Here is a 24,522-nt window from a genome sequence, read left to right as displayed (position 1 = left end):
TAGCTCTCATGTTTCGTACGAGCTCAAACCACCCTCCAATAAGCACAGGATCTTCGCATAAGGCCCTTTGGAAGTCATAAACACGATTAAAACGTGTCTTTAGTTCTGGGCGTCGTCGTACGAATCGATGCGCCCAGATTCCCAACGCGCTTTCCCTGACGCGTTTCGAGGAGATAGTTGGCCATATCTTCAACACCAGCCAACCGGGGTGCAAATCCTCTTGAATCTAAGTCAATTATATGTTGACTAATTACTTCCTCTTCAAGTTCGGTCAATTTTTGGACAGCTGGTCGTCGCTCACAAATATTCGTACGACCGTTCATTCTACCGGTAAGTGTAGAATAAGGTACGTCATAGATCTTTGCTGCACGAAGACGAGTAAGATTTTTAGTCGTACGAATAGCCTCAATAGCTAAGATGATTCTAGCTTCTTGAGTATGAACAGACATACTTTATTATTGAAATAACGCGTATTGAAGCTAGGGGGTAGAGAAAACGCGAAAAGTTAACCGGGTACTGATATTAACCGGGTACTGATAAACCACGTTATACTAATATGTTAATAGAGTATTAAGAGAGGAATTTAATAACGAATTACCTCTAACACAACAACAACTACTACATCAACAACAACAAGAGAATGAGGAAGATAATTTATTAGATGATTTCGAAAGATGCCATAGTGCTCATTACGCCAAAGTGCTCATTATGCCATTACAAACATTACTTGTTACAAACATTATTTGTTACAGATCACCCTAGCATTAGTATAATGTTAGGGGAAGGATTAGGGAGTTTCTATGATCTAGGATGATCTAGGTCATATAGGATCATGAGGGATTGAGGAGACTCATAATGGCTTATAATAATAGTATGATCTAGTATAGGATCATGAGGGATTGAGCAGACTCATAATGGCTTATAATAATAGTATGATCTAGTATAGGATCCATTTAGCACGACGCTATAATATAAGTAGATAGTTAGTTCTTAGATAGGAGCAAAGCTCCTATCTACTTAACTTAATATAGTATTCTTTACATACTATAACGTGTTACTTAGAAGCCTTTGTGTCTAATCCCCTCCTCCTCTATCGAGTTAAACCTTTACGTAAGAAACGTCTATGCATCCTATCGTTTAGGAAGTAGCGTTACACTATTACCATTCGCGGTTAGGTTGGCCTATCTGCGAATTATGACATTCGTGGTTTAGTCGGCGTATCCGTGAATACAGACGGCAAGATTTTAGACACACTTCCGCCAAAGTAACTTTTCGACTTTTAGCGTTGCGTTGCATTACTCTGGGTAGGTGTTGGTTGGCGCAGTGTGCAGTCACCAACCGGACCGAACTGAGGAGTCGCGTTCGGGATGCAACAAGTCTCAATCGTAATGGTATGTATTGCACGCCGAACTGTAAGAGTTCGGCGATAGCTACAGAATATATAACTAAAGGAGTATAAAAAGTTGAGAAGTCGAAAAGTTACTTTGGCGGAAGTGTGTCTAAAATCTTGCCCTAGAATACAACCTATTCGTGGTTGAGCCGGAGCATATTGATCGTGTGAGCAGAGTAATCGCAGGATCGTAGACGGACTAATCGTCGGTGTTCGCACCGACCACCGATCATCTTACAGGTGGTCGACGCGAACATCGACGATTAGACTCCATTATGAAGCTCGGGGCTTTTACCTGGTTTTCAGGTTTGACAAACTCAAGATGCACAAGAAATCCTTTGTGAATGAAAGATGATCTCCTTCCTCACCCCGCGCCCTGATCCACCAACGGGAAGCCCGCCGTCTGGCCTTACCCGTGATGGTGTCACATTGGCATAGTCTTGGCAGGATCTAGTTCCGAAGTCAGGTGCTCGGCACTTGGCAGCTGGTGCTACAATCAGCTTCATCGTCACCGACAGATCGGGGCCTTGCAGATATCAATACTTACCTTCGCCGGAAAACTGCAAAGTACAGTATAGTATGCAGTGCAGAGTAAGTGAATACGAATACGGCGTTGCTGGCGACTGGACTGCGTGGGAATAACGTGAAGGAAGCAAGCACCCCCCTTGCCGAAATCCGGAGTTTCAGAACCAACTGCCAGGTCAGATACGGCATTTTGTTTTGCAAATAGAGTTGTTTTCCCCCACTTGCAATGCTCCGCCAGCATCACGAAAATGTCAGCCTCTAATTCAACCCACGCGACATGCAGTACCATTCTGTTATTCTGTTCAGAGGATTGAGATCCCAGAAACATGGGTCATCCGGTAAGTTTCAAAGGAACAATGCAACACATCGTCAGGCGCAGATTGCTGACGTGGTACGGCGGTACTACACGTGTGATATTATAAGTAAGCGCAGCGCGCATCCTTCAGTACTTATTATGACAAGGCTTCCCTTGACCGACTTTTAATTTCCTCATCTCACCTTGAGACTTCTGACTCGCTCTGCTTGTGCGAAAGACAAAGCCAAGCGCAGCCTCTTGTCGCATATCTGAAAGAGACAGCATGAAGGTCATGCAGTTTTCAATTGGGAACTCGGCAGCTGTACTGGGCCTGGTTGGCCTAGTTTCGGCCAACCCCACTGGCAATGTAGAAGCTCGCAATGAGGCTGCAGCTGCGGTTGCCGCGACGGCCACATCGCCGGGGTCGACTGCGTAAGTGCGATGCAATGTCTCAATATTCGTAGCCGGTGCTGGGAGTAAAGTTAACAAATCGTTTCCAGTGCCAAATCCTGAAGCTTGGACTGGGCTCCAAAATCTCCTTCCCAAACAGTGCGCCTTACAACGCATCTATCGGCTCGTTCTTCTCTGAACAGAACAATGTCATTACACCAGCCTGTGTCGTGTCCCCGACAACAAGTAAAGATGTTCAAGAAGCTGTTGGAATCTTGAGCACGCTCTCGCTGGTAGGACAATTCTCGGGTCTCACGTGCCAGTTCGCAGTCCGAAGTGGTGGTCATACTCCATGGGCCGGATCGGCGACGATCCAGGATGGAGTTGATATTGACCTGAGTGCTCTCAACCACGTCATCCCCGCAGAGGACAGGAAGACAGTTTCAATTGGACCAGGAAACAGGTGGATTGATGTCTACTTGAAGCTTGATGCTCTTGGACTAGGAGTATCTGGTGGCCGTGTTGCGTCCGTCGGCGTCGGTGGACTCACAACCGGAGGTGGCATGTCCTTCTTTGCGCCACGTTATGGCTTCGTCTGCGATACCGTCACCGAATTCGAGGTAAGACATAAATCCCGAATATATGTTTTGAAGATTGTTGTGCTCACATGCCAAGGTTGTTCTTGCATCTGGTAAAGTTGTCGTTGCAAACGCAAAGACCAACCCGACCCTCTGGTCCGCTCTCAAGGGAGGCAGCAACAACCTCGGCGTTGTCACTCGCATTGAACTCGAAGTTTTCGACCAAGGTAAATTCTGGGGTGGAACCGTCGTTTATCCAATTTCCACAGCTCCGCAACATCTCGCTGCCTTTGCCAACTTCAATGGCCAGAACAGATTTGACGAGTATGGTGCCATTATTAATAGCTATGGCTACAGTAAAATCCAAGGAGGGTGGTTTGTTGCTAACAACTATGAATATACGAAAGCGCAGCAGTACCCACCAGTTTTCAATGAGTTCACCAGCATCCAGCCCCAGCTATTCAGCACCATGCGCATCAGCAACATGTCCGACTTTGGCATAGAGATGGAGGACTCCATTCCTTATGGGAGAGGCCAAATCATGTACACTCAGACATATACAAACGACTTGGAAACTATCACCAACCTATTCAACCAAGCCAACACTTTGCTGCAACCTGTTGCCGACGTTGAGGACCTGGTTTGGTATCTTTCGCTTCAGCCATTGCCGACCCAGATCACGAAGTGGGGTGATATTAAGGGCGGGAACTCCCTCGGCCTCCATGAATCGAGTGGCAATCTTGTTCGTAAGTTGCACCGTTTTCTTGTGTCTTTGCTGGAATCACCTGACATGTAACTAATCGCATTATTATAGTTGCACTTATGAGTGCCTCTTGGCCAAACCCGGCCGACGAGAAGGCAGTCACTGCGGCTATAATTGACACGCTTGCCAAGGCCAACGCCTTCGCCGAGAAGAAGGGGACCTTAAATAAGTACGAGTACCTAAACTACGCACACAAGACCCAGACCCCGATCACAGGATACGGAGCCGAGAATGTGGCGAAGCTAAAGGCGGCTAGTCATAAGTACGATCCTCTCCAGGTGTTCCAGAAGAGGGTGCCCGGTGGATTCAAGCTGTAGAGCGGGATTGGCGAAAAAGATGATTTACTTTCTTATATGGCTTTATGTTTGCTATATTTGTCACAGACAGAGCGTTAGACGCGGAGCTTTACACTCGGAGCGTTATACTTATGGCTTATCGATGTTTGTTGTGAATTACAAACATCGATAAGCCATAAGTATAACGCTCCGAGGGCTCATGACTTTGCTAAGTGCTGAATTTTGATTTCAGCACTTAGCAAAGTCATGAGCCCTGTTTTAGTCGGCCGACTGTGCGACAGAATGTGATGATGGTAGTGAACCTATTTCCACCGAGATGAACATAGGGCGTATGAAACATCGGCTGGAGACGGCTGGCAACGGTCATGTCTCTCTGGGGCTCGCGAGAGAGCTGGAATATAGAAAAGGAATGCAAGGTGTGCAGCCCTAGAGAAATAAATATCGTGATACCACTTTATGGCTGTCATACTTGAGCTCAGCCATCGCAAGGGCCTCGACCCATCTTATTTCAGCCAATTCTCCGTTTTCGCTCTGTGCATTCCACCTTCGCTCTCTGGTATCTTTCTCTGCCATCGCATGAATTTTGGCGATTCTAGCTTGCAGTACCAGCTATTTACTTGGGATAAGTGTTGATCTGATATTATAACTCATGTGATAAGCATATTATGAAGCTCAGATAACGTACCCTTAGGTCCGGACAGCGCTAAGTAGATCTAGGCCTGTCAAACCCGCGGAGTTGCGGCGCTTTACGTCTGGAGTTGCATGCCAAGACATGTAGTTTGACGGAAACGGCGATGTTTAAACGATGGCATTTCGTCATAAGCCTATGGAATGGAACGAAGCATACCAACACTGTGCTCCTATCGGACCTATATCTGGCTGCATATGGCTGCATGCCTTGCATGGCGTTCCTACTGGACCTTACTTCAGAGGCCGAGGTGACGACGTTGAAGGGGATGAATCATATAATACACGCGCTCTATTGAGATCCTTCGGCCAATATTTCGTCTTGATCGGCACAATTTATTGTGTCCGGTGCGAGTTTTACCCCACATTGATTAGACCCGCCGGCCCCACTAATACAAGGTCAGAATTAAGCTTGGTACAACCTGACCTTCGTCGCCAACTCCGAACATTACATGCGGAACCAGTTAGCTGCTGACAGTAACTGGTAGGTCACGAACAGACTATGCTAGTAGGTCATTAACATCAATGTGATAGATTACTAGGTAGGTATTTAATTAGGTGCGTGCCTCTCGTGCCTTGTTCGATGTTTTGTGATTTTGTTTCTTCAGGAGTTGTTACCAGCGTCTCTCGTTCGTGATGTTAGCGGCTATTTTGTATATACTGTCGCTATTTACTGTCTCTGTGCTTGCGCTTCCAGCTGAGCTAGATGTCAACATTGTTGATCTGGGTTACTCTTCGTATCAAGGGACCTCTCTCGAGAATGGTGTATCGCGGTGGCTCGGCATACGATATGCAGCACCTCCAGTAGGAGACTTGCGATTTAGAGCGCCCAGAGATCCCCTTAAGACCACAACTTTACAAAAGGCAGACGCAGTAAGTCTCTTGCGCCGTCCTTCGATTTTTGAGAAACTGACGTAAGTGTGTCTTTACAGTTTGGCGATGTATGCATCTCGACGACTGCACCTCCCAATACCCCCGGGTACTCAGAAGACTGCCTCTTTCTAGACGTGTACGCCCCTACAAACGCCAAACAAGGGGAACCACTGCCGGTTTTTATTTATATCCAAGGTGGTGGTTTCAATTCGAATTCCAATCCTAACTATAGTGGCGTGGGTCTTGTCAAAGCCTCCGACAAGAATATTATCGTCATCACTTTTAATTATCGCGTTGGCCCCTACGGATTTTTGGCTAGTGATGAAATTAGAAAAGAAGGCGATTTTAATGTTGGATTGAAAGACCAGAGGAAGGTGTTTGAGTGGGTGCAAAGACATATTAGCAACGTACGAATATTTCCATTCTTTTGGCCTCTGGTAGCCCAGCTAACGGATGAGCAGTTTGGTGGAGCAACTAAACATGTCACGCTCGGAGGAAGCAGTGCCGGGGCAGCATCTATCAACCTTCATTTGACTGCATATGGCGGTCGTGATGATAACCTGTTCCATGCTACGGCTGCGGAGAGTCCGTCTTTCGGAGTCCAGTTTACGGTTAAAGAGAGCCAATACCAATACGATGCTCTAGTTGAACGTGCTGGTTGCAAGTCGGCGTCTGACACTTTGGCTTGTTTACGAAAGGTCTCGGAAAGAGATTTGCAGGCTGTAAATTTCAATATTCCAACACCAGGGGGGACGGACGATCTTCCGCTCTTCATGTACTCAAACGTTGTTGATGGAGATATCACAACCGATTTTACCTATAATCTTTTTGGACAAGGAAAATTCATCAAAGTCCCCGTAATTTTCGGGTATGTTCCCTCGTTCATAGTTTCATTCTCGCCCACTGACGAAAGAGTAGTGATGATACGAACGGAGGTACAATCTTCGGCCCTATGTCGGCCGACACCGTAGCCGCGATGAACTACTTTCTCCGCACACAATTCCCCCTACTTACAAAGGAGCATCTCGCGCGCATCGATGAGTTCTATCTACAGGGCATGAAATACCCAGGTGCTGGTCGCTACTGGCAGTCTACCTCCGACGCCTACGGCCACATGCGATACATGTGTCCCGCAATGTACCTCAGCGCCGTGTACGCCAAGAAATCGATCCCTAGCTGGAACTACCGCTACAACGTTGAAGACCCTGTCAGCAAAGCCAACGGCCTTGGCGTCTCGCACACGGTTGAGGTGAATGCGATTTTTGGGCCCGAATATTCGCGCGGCGTGGCGCCGGCATCGTACTACTCGATAAACAGAAATGCTGTTCCCTTGATGCAGGGATACTGGACAAGCTTTATCCGGACCTACGACCCGAATGTGTTTCGGATGGAGGGGAGCCCAAGGTGGGAACAGTGGGGCGGGGGGGAGGGGATGAATCGGATTCGGCTTGAGACTAATACTACGGCGATGGAGGTTGTGAATACGCACATGCAGGCGAGGTGTGAGTTTTTCAGTAGGATTGGCCCGTCGATACACCAGTGAGAGGGAAATAAATTTTATTAATGGATTTTTAAATCATCTGATATTGTCTACATGCTCCCAGGGGTCCATATTCAAGTATCGTTATCGTGAAAACTAAGCATTATAGTTAACTATGACAACGACATAATCAAGCTACAGACGGCATTCTAAAGCGACCTCTAAGATGCCGTATCTCAAACTGACTCGAAGCGACAATCTAAAACACCAGTGTATTTTGGGAGCACGAAATTACTAGACCAATTGAGATATCTCGATAAGCCACACGAAATGTCTAGCACCCTCTCGTACCACTCGCGCCCTCGCATGCGGGACCTGTGAACTTATGGCTGCGCGTATTAGAGACACTCGAACTCAAAAATGAATCGGTCTTAGTCCCGTTCGACTTCAATAGAAGGTGCTCATCCGTGAATCTTAATATCGTGCCTAGGCTTGACGGCGCTGTATTGGAAACTGCTAACCTTGGTGTGCTTGGTGGTACCGCGGACAGAATGGACGTTGATACCGGAGATCTCAAATTTCGAGGGGGGTGCAGTTTCCGGGGCCAGCACCACCTTTGAATATCATGCACTGGGAAATGGTGGAGGGTGGGCCACGGCCACTTCCGGACCGGTGTCAGAGAAGTGAAGGCCCTTTGGGGCCTAGAATTTGTGTCAGTAGTGCATGTTAGAGACAATGTGGTCTAATAATAAATGCATTGGAGCGAAGAAACGGAGAACAACTACTTACATCCGTAGCCGCCTCCTCCCCAATTTAGAGGGCACCCAACCTGTTCACCTGTCTATGTTTTAAAGTATGCGACGTGTAGCTTGTTTAAATGTCAAAACTCAACACGTTTATCATCTTGAGTGGTATCTGGGACGTATTGTGACATGATATCCTCAAGAATAGCATCCCCCCCTGAAAATCGTCCCACACCTCTAACTCTTGTATATCCTCATCGACTGATTTAAAAAGCTCAAAAGATCCATAGTGTTATGTACATTCCCAGCTTGTTGTACTCGTTGATAGAGATTGGTAATATCAGGAAGAGGTTGTGAGGGTAGTTGAACTGGCTTTTGAACAATCGTACTCTTTCGAAAATTGTTATAGATTGTCGAGTTTGTAAGGTCGTGATTCCAGGATCAAAGAAGCCATTCAATAGCAAGTGGTATATTCATCGTTTGGACAGGATCTTCATTCCTTTCAAAAGTGTCAAGGATGTAAAGGAGCCATTGTCGACGGTAATGAGCTTTGACAGAGGCAATGATACCTTGATCTAGGGCTTGAAATCGACTTGTTGCATTGGGAGGAAGCCAGATATATTCGCAGGGGGTGGTGTCGATTCGAGGGCCTTGATATGTGCTGAAAAGTTGTCCATGGTGAGAAGAACCTCCCGTGTTGTACCAATACGAGCATAAAAAGCCCTTAACCATTCTGCCATAATAAACTGATTCATCCAAGCCTTCTTATTCCACCTCCAAACCCCTCCCATTGCTATGACGTCGATGTTTCGTAAAGCTCAAGGCGTTTTCGCCTTGCCAATAAACCAAGGAGGACATCGATCAGTACCAGCAGCATTACAACAGAATACAACAGACATCCTTGCCTTGTCCATCTTCCTTCCTACTCGAGCCTCCATTGTAGAAAGCCCACGAGATGGCATCATCTTCCAGTATAAACCCGTCTCGTCCATGTTATAAATGTTGTCCTCTAAATACTCCCCAGCCACTGTCTGAATAGCCCTCATCTCGTCCTCATCTGTCTCACTGACTGATGCCCCTTCTCCTTGCCTCTTTCTATTCCGGATGTTGTGACGTAGTCAAAATTTTTGTATCCAAGCAATGCTAAACTATGGCGAAGGCTTCCCTTGATATTGTGGTAGTTGTGATCAAATTCGCTTTGCCTTCTCTGGTAAGATCTCCGCAGTTGTAAAACCTCCTTTTGAATCGATTCGTTCTTGCCACTCAAAAAGAATAGCCTCAATATCTGGCCAAGCCACTTCCTGTTGACGTATATTCATATTGTTCCTCTTCCCTATTGTTGGTGTATTAATCGGATCATTAAGGTTGATAAATCGGCTGCTAAGGGATTCCGAGATGTAGATTGACTAATTCGAATGTTGTACTTCTCAAAAAACCAGGCAATACAATCTTTTTGGGAAGGTCGAGGTGTTTTGTTGACGGTCCATTGTCGAAGAGCACGACGCTGTTCAATAGTCATCAAATTGAGCTTTCTTGAAGGCATTCTATAAGATTCAAAAGATTAGCATAAGTCGATATTCAAGGAGGATCTCACGATATCGGATGTATTGTGTTTTGTGTAATGACACAGGGCACCCAGCTCACAGTAATAGCATATGAGAGTGCGAGTCGGAGGCTAAACGGATGCTATCCTATAGGTCTACTACGAAGGATACAAAAAAGACGATGGCGGAACCCCGTGAGTAGATTGTCTCAAGTACGCGAAACCCATCCGACTCGGTTCCGACTCGGTTAGCCCACCCAAATTATGACACGTGATCCTCAGCTACCCAGAGTCTACTCCCTACAATGAGAGACGAGAAGGCATGTGTACATTATTCTCTTATCGTATACTATTTCATTATTACAGCTATCAAATATGCCACAGAAACAGCAGATACGGCTTGAACAGCGATGTGCTTTACGGGCTTGGGCACATAAATAACACCCACGACCTTCGCAAAAGGCGTGTATTGAGTGGTTCCAACAGCAGTATAACCATAAGATCAGTGAATCAAGTGTTCCTGAGTCTCTTTCATTACACTTTGACAGCATTGATAATACTACAGACAGCAATCGACCACGCCTTCACCTTGGGCAGTGGCCAGATCTTGAGAAGATCTTAATCCTTTGGCAGCACCACATTGAAGAGAACGGAGGAGTAACTAGTGGAGAACTTCTTTGACAGAAAGCCCAGCAGATCTGGCAGCAACTACCTCAATATGCCAATCAAACTTGTCCCGAATTCAGTAATGGGTGGATCCAGAAATTCAAAAAAAGACATAACATCAAAGAGCACACACAACACGGCAAGGCAGTATCTGTTCCAGCAATAGCAGAAGAGGAGATGAAGGCCCTACGAACATTGGCAGGGGAGTTTCAAGAGGAAGATATATACAATATGGATGAAACAGGATTATTTTGGAAGATGACACCATCGAGGGGGCTTGCAACTTATACACAGCCAGGATTGAAGAAGGAAAAAGCACGAGTCTCTTTAGTACTCTGTGTGAATGCAACTGGAAATGACCAACTAAATGTCTAGATTATTAGCAAAGCAAAGACCCCAGGAGCTCTAAAGAATATCAATGTTGCAACTATAGGAGAGCAATGGAGATGGAATCAAAAAGCATGGATGAATACAACAGTGATGGTCGAATGGTTCCAAGCTTTCTATTTACATATTGGAAGCACAAGGCAAGTCCTCTTAACAATGGACAACTTTTTAGCACATTATACAGTATTGGAATTAGCACCTCCACCTACATTATACGAATCTGCTGGGTACCTGCTAATTCAACAAGTCGATTCCAGCCTTTAGATCAAGGAATTATTCAGTCATTTAAGGCCAACTACTGTCAGCAATGGCTGTCTTATATGCTAGAATGCTTTGAGGCAAATCAAGACCCTCTTAAGTCAATAAATATACACCTTGCAATTCACTGGATTGTACGAAGCTGGAACCACTTCCTCACAAATACAACTATATAAACCTGCTTTCGCAACTCTTGTCACTTCGCCAATCTCTCTTCCTACACCACTCAATCCACCAAACATATCAGCTCTCTATGATCAGGTAGCAAGGGCTGAGAATATACATGATGTGATGGCAATTTCAAACTTCCTGAATCCAGAAGAGGAGGTTGAAGTAGAAAAAGAGGGCGAAGCAGGTCAAGAACAAGTCTTACAAGACTTGATAGCAGAACATTTAGGTGTCTGCCAAACACAAGACGATGATGAAGAAGAGCAGCCTGAAGAGCCTGCTACTATATACAAGAAGCTCGAAAGGCTATGCAGGTTCTTATTAAGTTTACTGAAGGTAGTGCTGAGCTCCATACAGCTCATTTAAGAGCAATTGAGCGTCTAGAGCATGAATTAGAGGCACTGTACCTGAATAGGCATGCTCAAAGCACTTTAGATACATGGATTATATAAGCTCTAATAATACGATTTATTCGATGGACCAATAATATTTGGTAGCACCAATTCAATCATCTTAAAGAGCTTATACTGTATAGAAAGATCTTGTTGGAGCCAATCGAGCCAGATCTCTCCTCCTTAGGTATAGTAATGGTGCTATCTGTATTCTGCGTCGCATACGAAATGCTTCCACTGCTCACCTGTTGTGCATATTTGATGGCACGCACCATGTTACGCACGATGAAAAGCACGCACATGACATACAGGCCCCAGAAGTACTTCCTGCTCATGGGCCAGTGTGATGGAACAGCCAGATAGACTTCATGCTGGGCATTGTGCACATGGATAGCCATTAGGACGAAGAAGGCAAAGGCAATAAGCTGAAAGATTAGGCCCCAAAAAGAATGGCCTTATTTCCTAAGTCGATGATATTAAGGTCACCTGAGGCATGGATGCCTGCACCCATGAACTGTTTGCAAATAACATTGATAAGGCTGTAGATGCGTGTGATCCAATAGAGCGATTCAGCAGTTCAACAGTCGTCGGCTTGACACTGCCTAATCCAGTGATGCCAAGCAGTACTAGAGTACTACTAGATTATATTAGTATTAGAGCAATAGAATCCTTGTTTAGTACTTACCATACCTCCTAATTAGGCAATATCAAAAGTTTGGTGATATTGACTGTATTGATCGGTGTAAAAAAGTTGGATTATGATCGGTCGTTAGATAATTCTCCCCTTCCAGCCATACCCCCTACGGCGTTCCCCTGGTTAGTCATGGAAAGTCTTGGAAAATGAGAGAACTACACTCCTTTAGCATAAATAGGATTGCCCTTTCCTAAGAAAGGGCAAGCAGATAAGACAGTAAAGCTTCCAAGCATTGATCTTGTTATTCTTTGTTTCTGAAAAGTCAGTGAGGTGCTAACCTCTGACTTACCCCTGAGTTCTCAGACTCAACATTTGTTAGAACTTGCCTAAACCACTTCACTACATCATAGACCTGATTGCTGCATTGTGGAATAGTCTAAGCTACAACCCTTTGGCACTGTTTTCTAAGACAGTGTGTTGTCTTAGTAAAATCATCCCTTCCTTGGGTGGCTAGATTCTCACATCTGGTGCACCCACCATTACATTAAGGCTCTACAAGTAGTAAATGAACAGAAAAAGAGGAGGGAAAGGAAGCACAAGAGGCGTATAATGCAATGAGGTAGTGTCTCTATACAAGAGGGACAGGATATCCTTTAGAGTGCTAAGGTTGATGCTTAAGTCTGTATAGAGGTGGCTAGTAAGAGTAGTTAGTAGGTGGGCTCTAAGGGATGACAGAAGCGCTATGGCTTATGTGGTATTATAGGCTATAATTCCTGTATGTGCGAGAGGCATGAGGATTTAATTACAATTAATTAAGAGTCATTATGTAGGGTGGTATTATGGTAAGGTAGTAATAGTCAATTCTAGTGGTTTTGTAGGCAACTTACTTGTGCAGGCAACTTGTGTAATGCTGACTTCTAAACGATAGAAGACACAGAGGTTTCTTACATAAGGTTGACTTGACAGAGGAGGCAGGGGATTAGACACAAAGGCTTTCTAAGTAACATGTTACAGTATTGTAAAGAATACTATATTAAGTTGAGAAGCTCCTATCTAAGGGAATACTATCTACTTATATAGTGGTGTCGTGCCTCATGGGTAATCCGGATAGTTGATGGATAGCTAGATAACGTAAGTCGTGGCATACTGGCGGTAATGGCATACTGGCGGTAGTGGGGTTGGAACATCGTGAACAACAAAAATAAAATTATATATACTCTAATCCTCAATTAAAATACAATTAGATACTTCTCCTAAGTCCTCTTTAATAGATTCTTCATCTCCTTGCTCAATTATAGCCTTGTTTGCAGTTCTACTACCTGTTGCTGTTGACTTCTGTCGAATAGCCTCCTCTGCTTCAACGACCTGTAGCTGCAATTCCCTTGTAGAAATATGAAAATGACCCTTTAAAATTGCTCGCTTGCCTTTTTGCTGTACTCTCCGAGCTTGAACAATTGATCGTAGATTGTCAGTATCACGTTGTTGTAGAAAATTGCGTGTATTTAGTCGCTCTGTTGCATCTGCTAACTTTTGAATGTATCACTTTGTAGGTGTGTTTAACACTGTATGGGCTTCAAGAATAGTAGAGAGTACTGTATTTGCTTTCTGTAGTGTTGTAAAGTCAGGTGGGCTACTATTTTGAAAGACAGTATCAAAAATATCATGTCGTTGTGGTGTTTGAGGCCATTGTTCAACTTCAATAACTTCTTGAAGTGTCACTGATTGTAGTCCTGCTCCTCTCCATGCTGAAGTGATATTTTGAGTTGAAAATTCTAACTCTCTTGCTGTTATATATGCAGATAGCCACTCTGCTTTTTGCACACATAGGAGTTGTGCTTCATTTAAATGTGAAAGAGCTGTTGTAAGCCTCTTTTTCAATGGTCCAAAAATTGCAACATCAAGTGGCTGTAACACATGTGAAGTATGTGGCGGTAATATAAGGATTGATATGCGATATTGTATACAGTGAGAAATGAAATTCCCACTTATGTGTCATACTGACATTCGTTGCACTCAGTTTGCTATCAAACTCAAGAGCAAACTTAGAAATCTCCTCCTCAAACCTACAAGTCACTTTACATATTTTGGCTTGTCACACCAACAACAAGAGCAATACTACTCAATGATTGCTACAACCATCTATGATTCATTACACGTCATTTCTCCTTAGTTACTGGGCCGATATGACCACATAGCATATCTCTACAACCCTCTATGATTCATTACATGACATCACTCCTTAGTTACTGGGCTAATACTACACATGACATATCTCTATCAACTAGAGGCCTAGGAACATGAACGATAGCTCCAAAAGCTTCTACAACTGTCTATGATTCATTACACGTCATCGCTCCTTAGTTACCCACAAGATTGGTTAAGTTATGACATAATCTGTCTATAGGGATACTCTGGCCTTGGATCTCCTTTCTGTCATATAATGCAGTTCTTAATGTGCTCTGTTTGAAAGTTAAGCTCCCTTATTGTTTGTGGAATCTTTGAAGTCCAATTGTCACTATCAACTATAGGAGGAGTTGGAGTTCTTAAGTGTAGATTTAAGTAAGAAAGGACATTCTGTAGCTTGTATAGAACTCATCCTGTTGCTCAGAACCCACTCTTAATTTTCTGCTCTATAAATGCAGCTTTAAATGCTTCTTTAAATATAGAGAGAAACTCAAGCTTTGTGATATGGTTTAGCCAGTTCCGTATGAAGGTTTGAATCTAGCGCCTATATGAAGGCTTTAGTAGAGCAAAGCAGCTAACTGTAACGCTGACTTCTAAACAATAGAAGACACAGAGGTTCTCTTGCGTAAAGGTTTACTTATCAGAGGGGGCAGGGGATCAGACACAAAGGCTTCAAGTAACACGTTACTAGTATATAACAAATACTGTATAGAGTTGAGCACGAAGCTCCTATCTAAGGAAATACTATCTACTTATATAGTGGCGTCGTGCCTCATGAGTAATCTGGATAGTTGGCGGATAGCTAGATATTCAGGATAGTTCGTGGATAGCTCAACTATCCAATATCCACTAGTTTCTGCAACTATCCATTAGCCCCGTCACATGGCAGCCTACCCCGCTTCCCACTGTGACTCACACGTCACGTTATGTGACTCACACGTCACGTTACTAGGCCCTGGCCCTGTAACCATGACATCATGTTACTATAGCCATAACACTAGGTCCTCCTCCAAAAGGCCTAGTCCCTTAGGTCTTGCTGATTAAGGAATCGCTTACTTAAGTAGGGTGATGCCCACTTAATTGTCGAGCAGGTTGCGCTGCTTACCATGTCTTCTAGTAGACACATAAAAATCAAAGAACGTCATCTTCTTGCAGACCGTATTGAAAAGAACGGCAACCTAATGTCGCCATGTTCCAGCTGTCTTCACAACAATCGATTCTGTATCGTTGTTGCTGGTAGTCATCGTTGTAGTGAATGTACTCGTCGCAATTCCAAATGCAACGCTTGCGCCCCTTCTCCAACTGATGGGAGAAGCTTCGAAAAGAAGAAGAGCGTCTTGAGGTAGAAGAGGAAGCGGCGGCATCTCAGGAGTGAGAGGCTCACCTCTGCGCTCAAGAAGCATATGCCCGTCGCATGCGTCTTCGCAAACAGCAGAAGGCTCTCAAAACCCGCGGTGTTGAGATGCTGCGTCGTGGTCTGAAATCTTTGGACGAATTGGATGAAGCAGAGGAGAAGGAGTGTAGGGAGGCAGAGGTCAAAGGGACTCTCTTGCACAGCCCTTCTACTGCCGTTTCCGAGGGTGCTGCCCCTGACCAGGACCTTTTTGTGGCCCTGTCTCCTGGCTTCTTTGATCGCTTGGGTGTCGACGGCGAAACGCCTCCAGTAGCTCTGGACAGCTAAGGTTTCTGACCGTTTCCCATGAATTGTCCGTAGGTTCATAACCCTTCCATTTTATCAAAAACTCTTCTTTGCGTCCTACTAACCTTCTGTCTAGGATCGCTTCGACTTCGTATTCAACAATCTCATTCTCTGGTTGAAGTTCTGTATCTGTCGCAATTGGGGTATTTCCTCTTGCTGGTTCCAGTAGTGAGACATGAAATACCGGGTGTAGTCTAGACTTCTTGGGTAGCTGCAGTCTGTAATTAACTGAGCTGACTTTGTTCAATATTTTGAATGGTCCCAATTTCTTGAAGTCCAACTTTGTACTTGGTCGTTTCGTTTTTGTAAGGACACAGGGAATACGGCTCTCCGTAGGTGCATATGGGAGTGCGAGTCGGAGGTGATGCTGTATTCTATCCTATAGGTCTACTACGAAGGATACAAAAAAGATAAAGGGGAAGCTTACAGCTTCCTACCCCTTAAATATCCGTCTCGGGTCCGACTCTAATCAAGCTTAGCGTACCCTCGGTACTACTTAGTCGGTAATCCGAATCGACCCCGACTCCAACCCCTTTGTTGCTGTACTACTATGTTATCTACTGCGCGTCCCCTTAGGGGTCCGAATGCACCCCGTGTAAGGAGGCATCCTTACATTACCCCCCGCCTTAAGGAAGTGCTTTGTCCTCAATGCACGTGGCATAGTATCGCGACCGAGGAGTGTCCGAGTGTAGGCCCTAACCGTAGTCTTTGTTATGGGAAACGTATGGCTGAATGCGTAAATTGGGAGTGGTGCTTTAATCGTAATAAAGGGTATTTAGGCAGGTCCGAATGCACCCCGTGTAAGGTGTCCGAGGGTAGCAGTAAGCGTCGCGAATTTCTCAGTTACTGTGCGCGCGCTAATCCGTCTCAGAGATTCATTGTTGTAAGCGGATGTTATGAAGCAACCGGTTCCGCCCACATTTCGAAGCTTCTTTTACCACAACAACGCTCACGAACCCCCTCCCGAGAACAGTAAGTGGCCCCGTCTGTTCGAATATTGTATACTAACTGATTGTTTCATAGAAACAAAACCAATACCCAGACGATCGCGTAGGTGATGGTTGCGCGTCGACGCGCGGGTGATAACTCCTGTGGCTTGGCTGACGGTTCCGTAGGAACCCATTCCGCGACGATGCCGGTGCCCCCTCCTCCCGGGGCCCTTACTGCAGCCTTCCGCACTTTGTGCATGCGCTGCGTCCGCCGCAAGGCGAAGGTGGGAGCGGGCGAGCCCGCCCACGACTGTGTTTGGAGCGCCTCGAGCTCCAAATGCAACCACTGTGTGGGCCAAAAGGCCAATTGTGTTCCGGTGAGTTGTCGGGTGGCCTACGGGCTCGTGTTTTGGTTTCTGTGGCTGACCTTGTGGGGATAGATGGCCTGGTTCCTAGCCGACGAATACCAGGCGATTGTCGACGCCGAAACGTCAACCAACCCCGATCCCGCCGCCGCGAAGGCTGCTGCCGCGGAGGCAGTTCGGGTGGCCAACCTCACGGCCGCCAATATGCCGAAGTTTCGCTCTCCGGCCGAGGCTTCGGCCTACATGGAGAGCATGGCTCTCCGCAACGCCGTCGAGGACGGCCTGCGCGTAAGTCTACCCCTTGTGTTATGTCTTGTTTTGGAACTGACGCTGTGAAGCGTGTCCGCCAGGCGGTGACAGCGGTGGGGAGGGATACGGCCGCGCTCCTCGAGGGGCAGGGCTCCTTGCTGGAGGGCCTGGAGTCCTCCCTGAAGGGGGTGGGGAAATCGGTGGTGGCGGCGGTGGACAAGGTGTCCGTGGCCGTGGCGGCGGGGCCCCGCGGCCAGAAGAGAAAGAGGGGGGAGGAAGATGGGGATGAGGCGGCGGAGGGGACGTTCTCCGCGCCCATTGGATGAGACTCTGTGTCGGAGGGAACTCGGGCTGGGCTCTTCGCGTGGGGTCGCTTCGACCCTTCGTCTCACATGGTGGTAGCCGCTTGTTGCGACGCCGGTGGGACGTTTGGGAAGGGTGGCTCCCGCAAGAGCCCGGGACGAGTGTGCCCTGGCTCAGAGGGTATTTAGTTTAGATTCGTGGGTAGCAACGAGTCTGTTTTTTCTGCTTTGCCGTGCCTTCCGTGACCGTAGCTTGGCCCGCCCGTCTCCCATGCCGTGATCCATCCGGGTAAGTCCTTCGTAAGGTGTTGCATAGGGTAGTCGGGGACCGGTAGGGGGTGAAGGAAACCCTGTTGCTTCGTGACATTGGTGTGCGATAGGCGGCATGTCATGCAATTGCGTACGTACCGTGAGCAGTCCGCTTCCATACCGACCCAATGATACTTTGGGGCGAGCAACTGGTAGGTCTTCCTGCCACTTGGGTGTGCGGTCGACACTTGGTCGTGTGCCTCCCGGATGAGTTTCGTACAAAGCTCTGTGTGACGGTTCACACATAGGCGGTCTTTGTACAGGAGGAGTTGGTCGGCTAGGGCGTACCCATCCGGTAGGGGTTGTTTCGCGCGTGTCTCGGCGAACGACTTCCGGTTGCCTACGCATAGTGCCTCAATCAGATCGAAGGGCATCTGCGTTTTCAGGGGGTCGATGGCATTAATCGATGCTACATAACTGTCGGCCAACTCGGCACTGATACGGGGGTGTAGGCGGGCTGGGCCAAGTAACACCCTCGCACGACTGTCTAACTTGACTTTTTGCTGCATTACAAGGTCTTGGCCTCTTCGGCTTAGAATATCCGCCTTCTGGTTATTCTTACCTGCCGTATACGTAATGTGGAAGTTGAAGTCGGAGAGTAGCTCCATCCACCGTACCTGCTTCACGGTGAGAACCTTCGTGGTCATGAAGTATTCCAGCGATCGGTGGTCCGTATAGACGTCCACCCGGTGTGTCACCGAAGCCAACTCGGGTCTCCATTTCGCGAACGCTTTCACGATTGCGAACAGTTCTTTGTCGTGGATCTCCCAGTTGATCTCGTGGCCGGTTAGTACGTGGCTATAGAAGCTTACTGGGTACCAGAGCTTGTCCGGGTGCTCCTGTGATAGCACGCCGGCGACGACTCCGTCTGAGGAATCGGTCTCCAGCTTCGTAGGCAATTCGGGGTCGAAGTGGTGAAGTGCCTGGACTGTTAAGAGTTGTCGTCGCAATTCCTCAAAAGCGTTCTCACACTCCTCAGTCCATAGGAACGGCTCCGAGGGGCTTGTGATAGTGGTTAGGGGCTTGGCTATTTTCCCGAAGTTCCGTATGAACTGGCGGTAGAAGCCACAGAAGCCTAGGTAAGACTTTACACCGGTGACGGTGGTTGGTCTGATCCAGTTACGGAGTGGTTCGATCTTATCAGGGTCCGCTTCCACCCCGGAAGTGGTCAGTATGTAACCCAGGTACTTCGTACGGGTAACGTCAAACTCGCATTTCTTAATGTCGGCTTGGAGTCCGGCTTCTCGTAGTCGCTGTAAGACTTTATGTACATGATCTACGTGTTCCGAAGGGTCTTCGGAGTATATTAGGATGTCGTCTAGGTAGGCAGTACAGAAATCATCCAAGTACGACATGAGAACGTCGTTCATGTACCTCTGATAGGTTGCGGGACCGTTGGTTAGGCCAAACGGTAGCACTTTACATTTGTAGGATCCGTAACGAGTCCGAAAGGTCGTGTACTCTTCAGAATCGGGATGCATCCGTATACGATGGAAAGCTTGTCGGATGTCGAGCTTCGTGAAGATCTTCGCTTTTGACACCCGGCCGAGCAATTCATCGATGCGCGGAATGGGATATGGGTCGTTACGAGTGAGGCCATTCAGCTTCCGGTAGTCGATACAAAATCTCAGTTTCCCATCCGCTTTCTTAACGAATAGTATAGGCGATGCAAAGGGGCTATCGCTATTGGCGATGAAGCCCTTGTCGAGGTGCTCCAACAGGTATTGCTTAGTAGCCTTTAGCTCCTCGGTGCTTTGTCGGTAGAGCGGTGAAAAGGCGTTTGGTAAGGGGGCCTCGAGCTGTATCCTGTGATCGTATATGCGGTGTGGTGGAAGGCGATCTGATTCCGACTTCGAGAAGACGTCGGCATAGTTTCGATGCACAAACGGGAGCTTCTCCTGGATGAGTGATGTCGTCTCGTCGTCCTCTTCCGATTCTCTCTGCCGAAGGATCTGATCAATTTCATATATACTAGCCTGGAAGAACTCGGCGTCGCTCCGCATCATCTCATGATAGAAGGCATTCGCACTAATCTCGCAGATCTGCACCGGTGCAAACCCATGCGTTGGCGTCCTCTTCGGTGGTCGTGACGGAGGATCCTCCTCCTTCCGAGGTGTGCTGGGTGGGGAGTCGGTGATTTCTTCGTAGTCCGAAATTATCACTTTCATTTCCATCGGGCGTCCGCCTGCGCGGCCTCTGTCTTCGTGTTGGATGGCGGCATCCCTACGATTCGCATCCGACTGGTGTGCCGGATGTCGAATGGACGTTTCGCGCGAGTGGTAGGGCAAGGTGATCTCCTTGCTCCAGCTAGGAGTTGGCGGGTACTCCTTTGGCCATACTAGCCGGCTCTTTGCAGAGTCGAGTAGTATTCGGAAGCGGCTGAAAAGCTTCCTCCCAATTATCACATCTTGCGCTCCGAGGTCCAGGAGCACAAAGGGGCAGTTATATATTCGGCGTCCTTCGACTGTTAAGTGCAACCGAATATACTCCGATACGTGACTTTGGATTTTTCGCTGAAAACCACGTATGGGTACAGAGTAGGGCAGTTTCCGTATGGGGCTCTGAAGCGCCTTCGACAGTCGTAGTGCGAAGGGCTTGTTGATGACGAGGTATCCGTTTGCTCCTGTGTCTGCGAGAGCCTTCGTTTGCACACCGAGTCCATTCAGACTCAGCGTCGTGTCGACTAAGAACTGGGTTCCGCCCAAGAGTTCTTGTAGGTCGAGATCTCGCAGATCACATTTGCGTAGACCTAGGAAGGAGCCTTTCCCTAGGCCTCGTCGTTTTCCTCCAGGGACGCATCCGATTGGAGTTCGACTGCCTCCTCCCACTGCTCTTCGGGTTCAGGCTTTCGGATGGCCCTGCGGTCGTGCCCGCTGTGGCGGTTTGCCTAGTTGTCATTCGTAGCGGTTGACCGTCATTGTCGGGTGGTGGGTTTTGTGTCGTCTTGCGCGACATCTTGATTCGGGGGTGTATCGAGTCGCAGTCGATACGGAAGAGTTTGACTTCCGGTAGCTCGTAGCTATCAACACTCTTGTTCACAATTGCCTCTGTGCTTGAGGGGGTTCTTTAGGATCTCGTATCCTATTCGGCGCCAACGCGTCGGCGACTTTACCAGCTTGCTCTGCAGGATCAAACCCTGATCCACTGGCTGTCCGTGAGTTCTCTGGGGTCACGGCTATTTGGAGTCATCAGGTCTCTACTTCGAAATGTCACCGAGTCGCGGTCGGTGGTGTTTCGACAGTTCTCCTGAGTCGTTCCGGTTGTGGGATATTATTTAGGTACGGCCGTCCCCGGCAAGCGTGATCTTTTTTGTATAATGTAAGGACACAGGGAATACAGCTCTCCGTAGGTGCATATGGGAGTGCGAGTCGGAGGTGATGCTGTATTCTATCCTATAGGTCTACTACGAAGGATACAAAAAAGATAAAGGGGGAGCTTACAGCTTCCTACCCCTTAAATATCCGTCTCGGGTCCGACTCTAATCAAGCTTAGCGTACCCTCGGTACTACTTAGTCGGTAATCCGAATCGACCCCGACTCCAACCCCTTTGTTGCTGTACTACTATGTTATCTACTGCGCGTCCCCTTAGGGGTCCGAATGCACCCCGTGTAAGGAGGCATCCTTACAGTTTTGATATGTTTCCGGAGTAGGTATACTTTATCCCCATCCCTGAAGGCAGGTTCCATACTGCGCTTCTTGTTTGCGTATGCGGCGGACCGTTCATTTAAGAATTGGATGTCCGTCGCAAGTTGTTTGTGGAACGATTTCAGTTGTTCCACCACGATCAGGGCTTGTTCAGCTCGTGATTCATCCGGTCTTGGTTGCCTATATGCTTCTGGCTGGTAGCCGTAATTGGCAAAGAATGGTGAGACTTTCGTTGCTTCTGTCATCGCGCTGTTATATGCAAACTGTGCGATGGGTAAGATCTGAACCCAGTTATCCTGTTGATGATTGACATAGCTTCGTAGGTACTGTTCAAGGGTCTGATTTAATCTTTCTGTTTGGCCGTCTGTCTGGGGATGAAAAGCTGTTGACAGCTTATGATTTGTTCCCAGTAGCGCCATCAATGATTTCCAGAATTTCGAAGTAAAGAGCTTGTCTCTATCTGAGATGATTTCTTCTGGCATCCCATGATTGGCTAATATGACTCGAATGAAGGTATATGCGAGCGCCTCGGCGTCGCTAGCTTCTAGATATGGTATAAACTTCCCATATTTCGTGAGTCTTTCCGTGATGACGAGGATAGAGTCGTATTCTATTCCTGTTAACGGGTCCTTGGAGGGTGGAAGCTTGACGACGAACTCCAAAGCTATTGATTTCCACGCTCCTTTTGGTACTGGTGTCGACTTGAGTTGTCCGTATGGCAGATGCCTATTGGATTTTGACTTGCTGCAAATGTCGCACTCTCTTACCACTGTCTCTACCTGCTTCCTCATACCTGGGAAGTAGTAGTGTCGGGTGATTCGTTCGAAGGTTCGTGTTACTCCCTGATGACCGTGTGCTGGTAACGAGTGTTGTTCTTGCACCAGCGGGCGTCTCATTTGACTTGGGACATACACTAACCCTTTGTATCAAATCAATCCCTGTTCATCGATGGCGAAGTCACCTTCGACTTTGCACAAGACTCGCTTGGCGCATTCGTCTGTTGCGTAAGCTTTCTTGAGTCTTTCCTCGAGTTCTGTATCTTCGATGACTGAGATCGTCGCTAGTAACTCGTTGTACTGTATTCCTGCATCTGTTTTCTTCAGAATTGCTCTAGGTCTTTCTTCCTTTGGGCCGGCGTAGTCGGTCCGTCTGCTGAGAGCGTCTGCTCTTGCATTCTCGGAGCCCTTGCGATAGGTTATCATGAAGTTGTAGGCTGCGAGGGTTTCTGCCCAGCGGACTTGTCTGCGGTTTAAAACCTTGGTCGTGGTGAAGTATATGAGGTTCTTGTGATCCGTCCATACCTGCACAGGGTAGGTGGGTCCCTCAAGATATACTCGCCACTGCTCAAAGGCAACGACAATAGCCAGTAGCTCCTTGTCGTGGATGTCGTAATTGAGTTCCGCGGGTGACAGTTTCCTAGAGTAGTATGCGATTGGTTTGAACTTACCGTTCTCGTCTGGTTGATTCAGACATGCTCCAATTGCGAAGTCAGAAGAGTCCGTTTCGAGGATGATCTTCTTTGCAGGGTCAAATGTAGCAAGGATAGGTGCTTCCGTGAACTTCGTCTTAAGTTCCTGGAAAGCAGCCTCTGCCTTGTCCGTCCATTTGAATTCGAGATCCTTTCTGGTAAGCTCCGTGAGTGGTTGAGCTACCTTGGAATATCCCGAGATGAATCTTCGGTAGAAGTTGGCGAAGCCTAGGAAGGCTTGCACTTCCTTGACCGTGGTCGGTGTTGGCCATTCCAACACTGCCGTTACTTTTGCTTGGTCCATCTTGATGCCATGCGTTCCAATAATGTAACCCAAGAATTCGACTTGGTTTTTATGGAACTCGCACTTCTCTGGTTTGAGGAGTAAGCTGTACTCCTTTAGTTTCTTCAGGACGAGTTTGACATGCTTGACATGCTCCTCCTTGGTTGCTGAATACACCAGGACGTCGTCTAGGTAGACAATGGTAAAGATGTCTAAGTATTCGTGCAAAGCATCATTCATCAGTCATTGCATGGATGCGGGTGCGTTTGTTAGCCCAAAGGGCATGACTTGATACTCGAATAGGCCATAGCGGGTGCGGAATGCTGTTTTCCACTCTTCCCCAGCCTTGATTCGGATCAGGTTGTATGCTCCTCGCAGATCTAGCTTACTGAAGATCTTTGCTCCTTGAAATCTATCGTGTAGTTCGTTGATTAACGGCAGGGCATACCTGTCCTTGATTGTGATGTTGTTCAACGCTCGATAGTCCACACATAACCGTAGGGAGCCGTCTTTCTTTGGTACGAAAAGCACCGGACTTCCTGCGGGTGATGTGGATGGTTTGATGAATCCTTTTGCTAGGTTATCATCAATGTACTCCTTGAGTACCTTTAGCTCTTTTTCTGATAGCTGATATATTGGTCCAAACGGTGGACTCTTGTCTTTCTCTAGGGGTATCTCGTGATCCCATGGTTGGTGCTTAGGAAGCGCCTCGTTCTTAGGGCCTTCCTGGAATAATTGCTCGTATTCTTTGTACTCCACCGGTATACTCGTCGGTGAGGATGCCTGGGCTAGGTCATCGAGCTCGGAGGTTGCACATAACTCCTTCCGGCCCTGGGAGGGTTTCTCCCGTTGTCGCGTGTCCGTCCGTTGTTCACACGCGCACTGGCTCATCACAACTTTCTCATTCCACCAGTCGATCTGGGGGTTGTGTTTCTTGAGCCATGGCACACCAAGGATGCACGCATGGTTGTCCATGTGCACGATGTTAAACTGAATCGTTTCCTTGTGCCCGTGTAGCATG

General features: G+C 47.2%; 3 protein-coding genes across 3 annotated transcripts; all 3 read left to right on the top strand.

Annotated features, from left to right (window-relative positions):
* Positions 1-2,493: 2,493 nt before the first annotated feature.
* On the top strand, positions 2,494-4,258 carry VC83_05717 (uncharacterized protein; the record flags this gene model as incomplete). Its single annotated transcript, XM_024469332.1, has 4 exons — positions 2,494-2,642; positions 2,761-3,220; positions 3,276-3,924; positions 3,993-4,258. The coding sequence occupies 4 exons, from the start codon at positions 2,494-2,496 to the stop codon at positions 4,256-4,258; spliced, it is 1,524 nt and encodes a 507-aa protein (XP_024322884.1).
* A 1,253-nt stretch (positions 4,259-5,511) lies between these two features.
* On the top strand, positions 5,512-7,340 carry VC83_05716 (uncharacterized protein; the record flags this gene model as incomplete). Its single annotated transcript, XM_024469331.1, has 4 exons — positions 5,512-5,797; positions 5,857-6,204; positions 6,259-6,665; positions 6,716-7,340. The coding sequence occupies exons 1-4, from the start codon at positions 5,561-5,563 to the stop codon at positions 7,338-7,340; spliced, it is 1,617 nt and encodes a 538-aa protein (XP_024322883.1). The 5' UTR covers positions 5,512-5,560.
* Positions 7,341-15,666: 8,326 nt separating this feature from the next.
* Positions 15,667-17,820, top strand: VC83_05715 (uncharacterized protein; the record flags this gene model as incomplete). The annotated part of the gene is made up of 5 exons (XM_024469330.1): positions 15,667-15,915; positions 16,975-17,005; positions 17,067-17,257; positions 17,321-17,533; positions 17,584-17,820. 5 exons carry the CDS (start codon positions 15,667-15,669, stop codon positions 17,818-17,820), a joined length of 921 nt encoding a protein of 306 aa, XP_024322886.1.
* Positions 17,821-24,522: the final 6,702 nt, after the last annotated feature.

The sequence above is a fragment of the Pseudogymnoascus destructans genome (assembly GCF_001641265.1).
Source record: "Pseudogymnoascus destructans isolate 20631-21 unplaced genomic scaffold scaffold_14, whole genome shotgun sequence".
Taxonomy (NCBI): domain Eukaryota; kingdom Fungi; phylum Ascomycota; class Leotiomycetes; order Thelebolales; family Thelebolaceae; genus Pseudogymnoascus; species Pseudogymnoascus destructans.
Note: the sequence above shows the minus strand (reverse complement) of the source record. Positions and strands in the feature narration are given on the sequence as shown.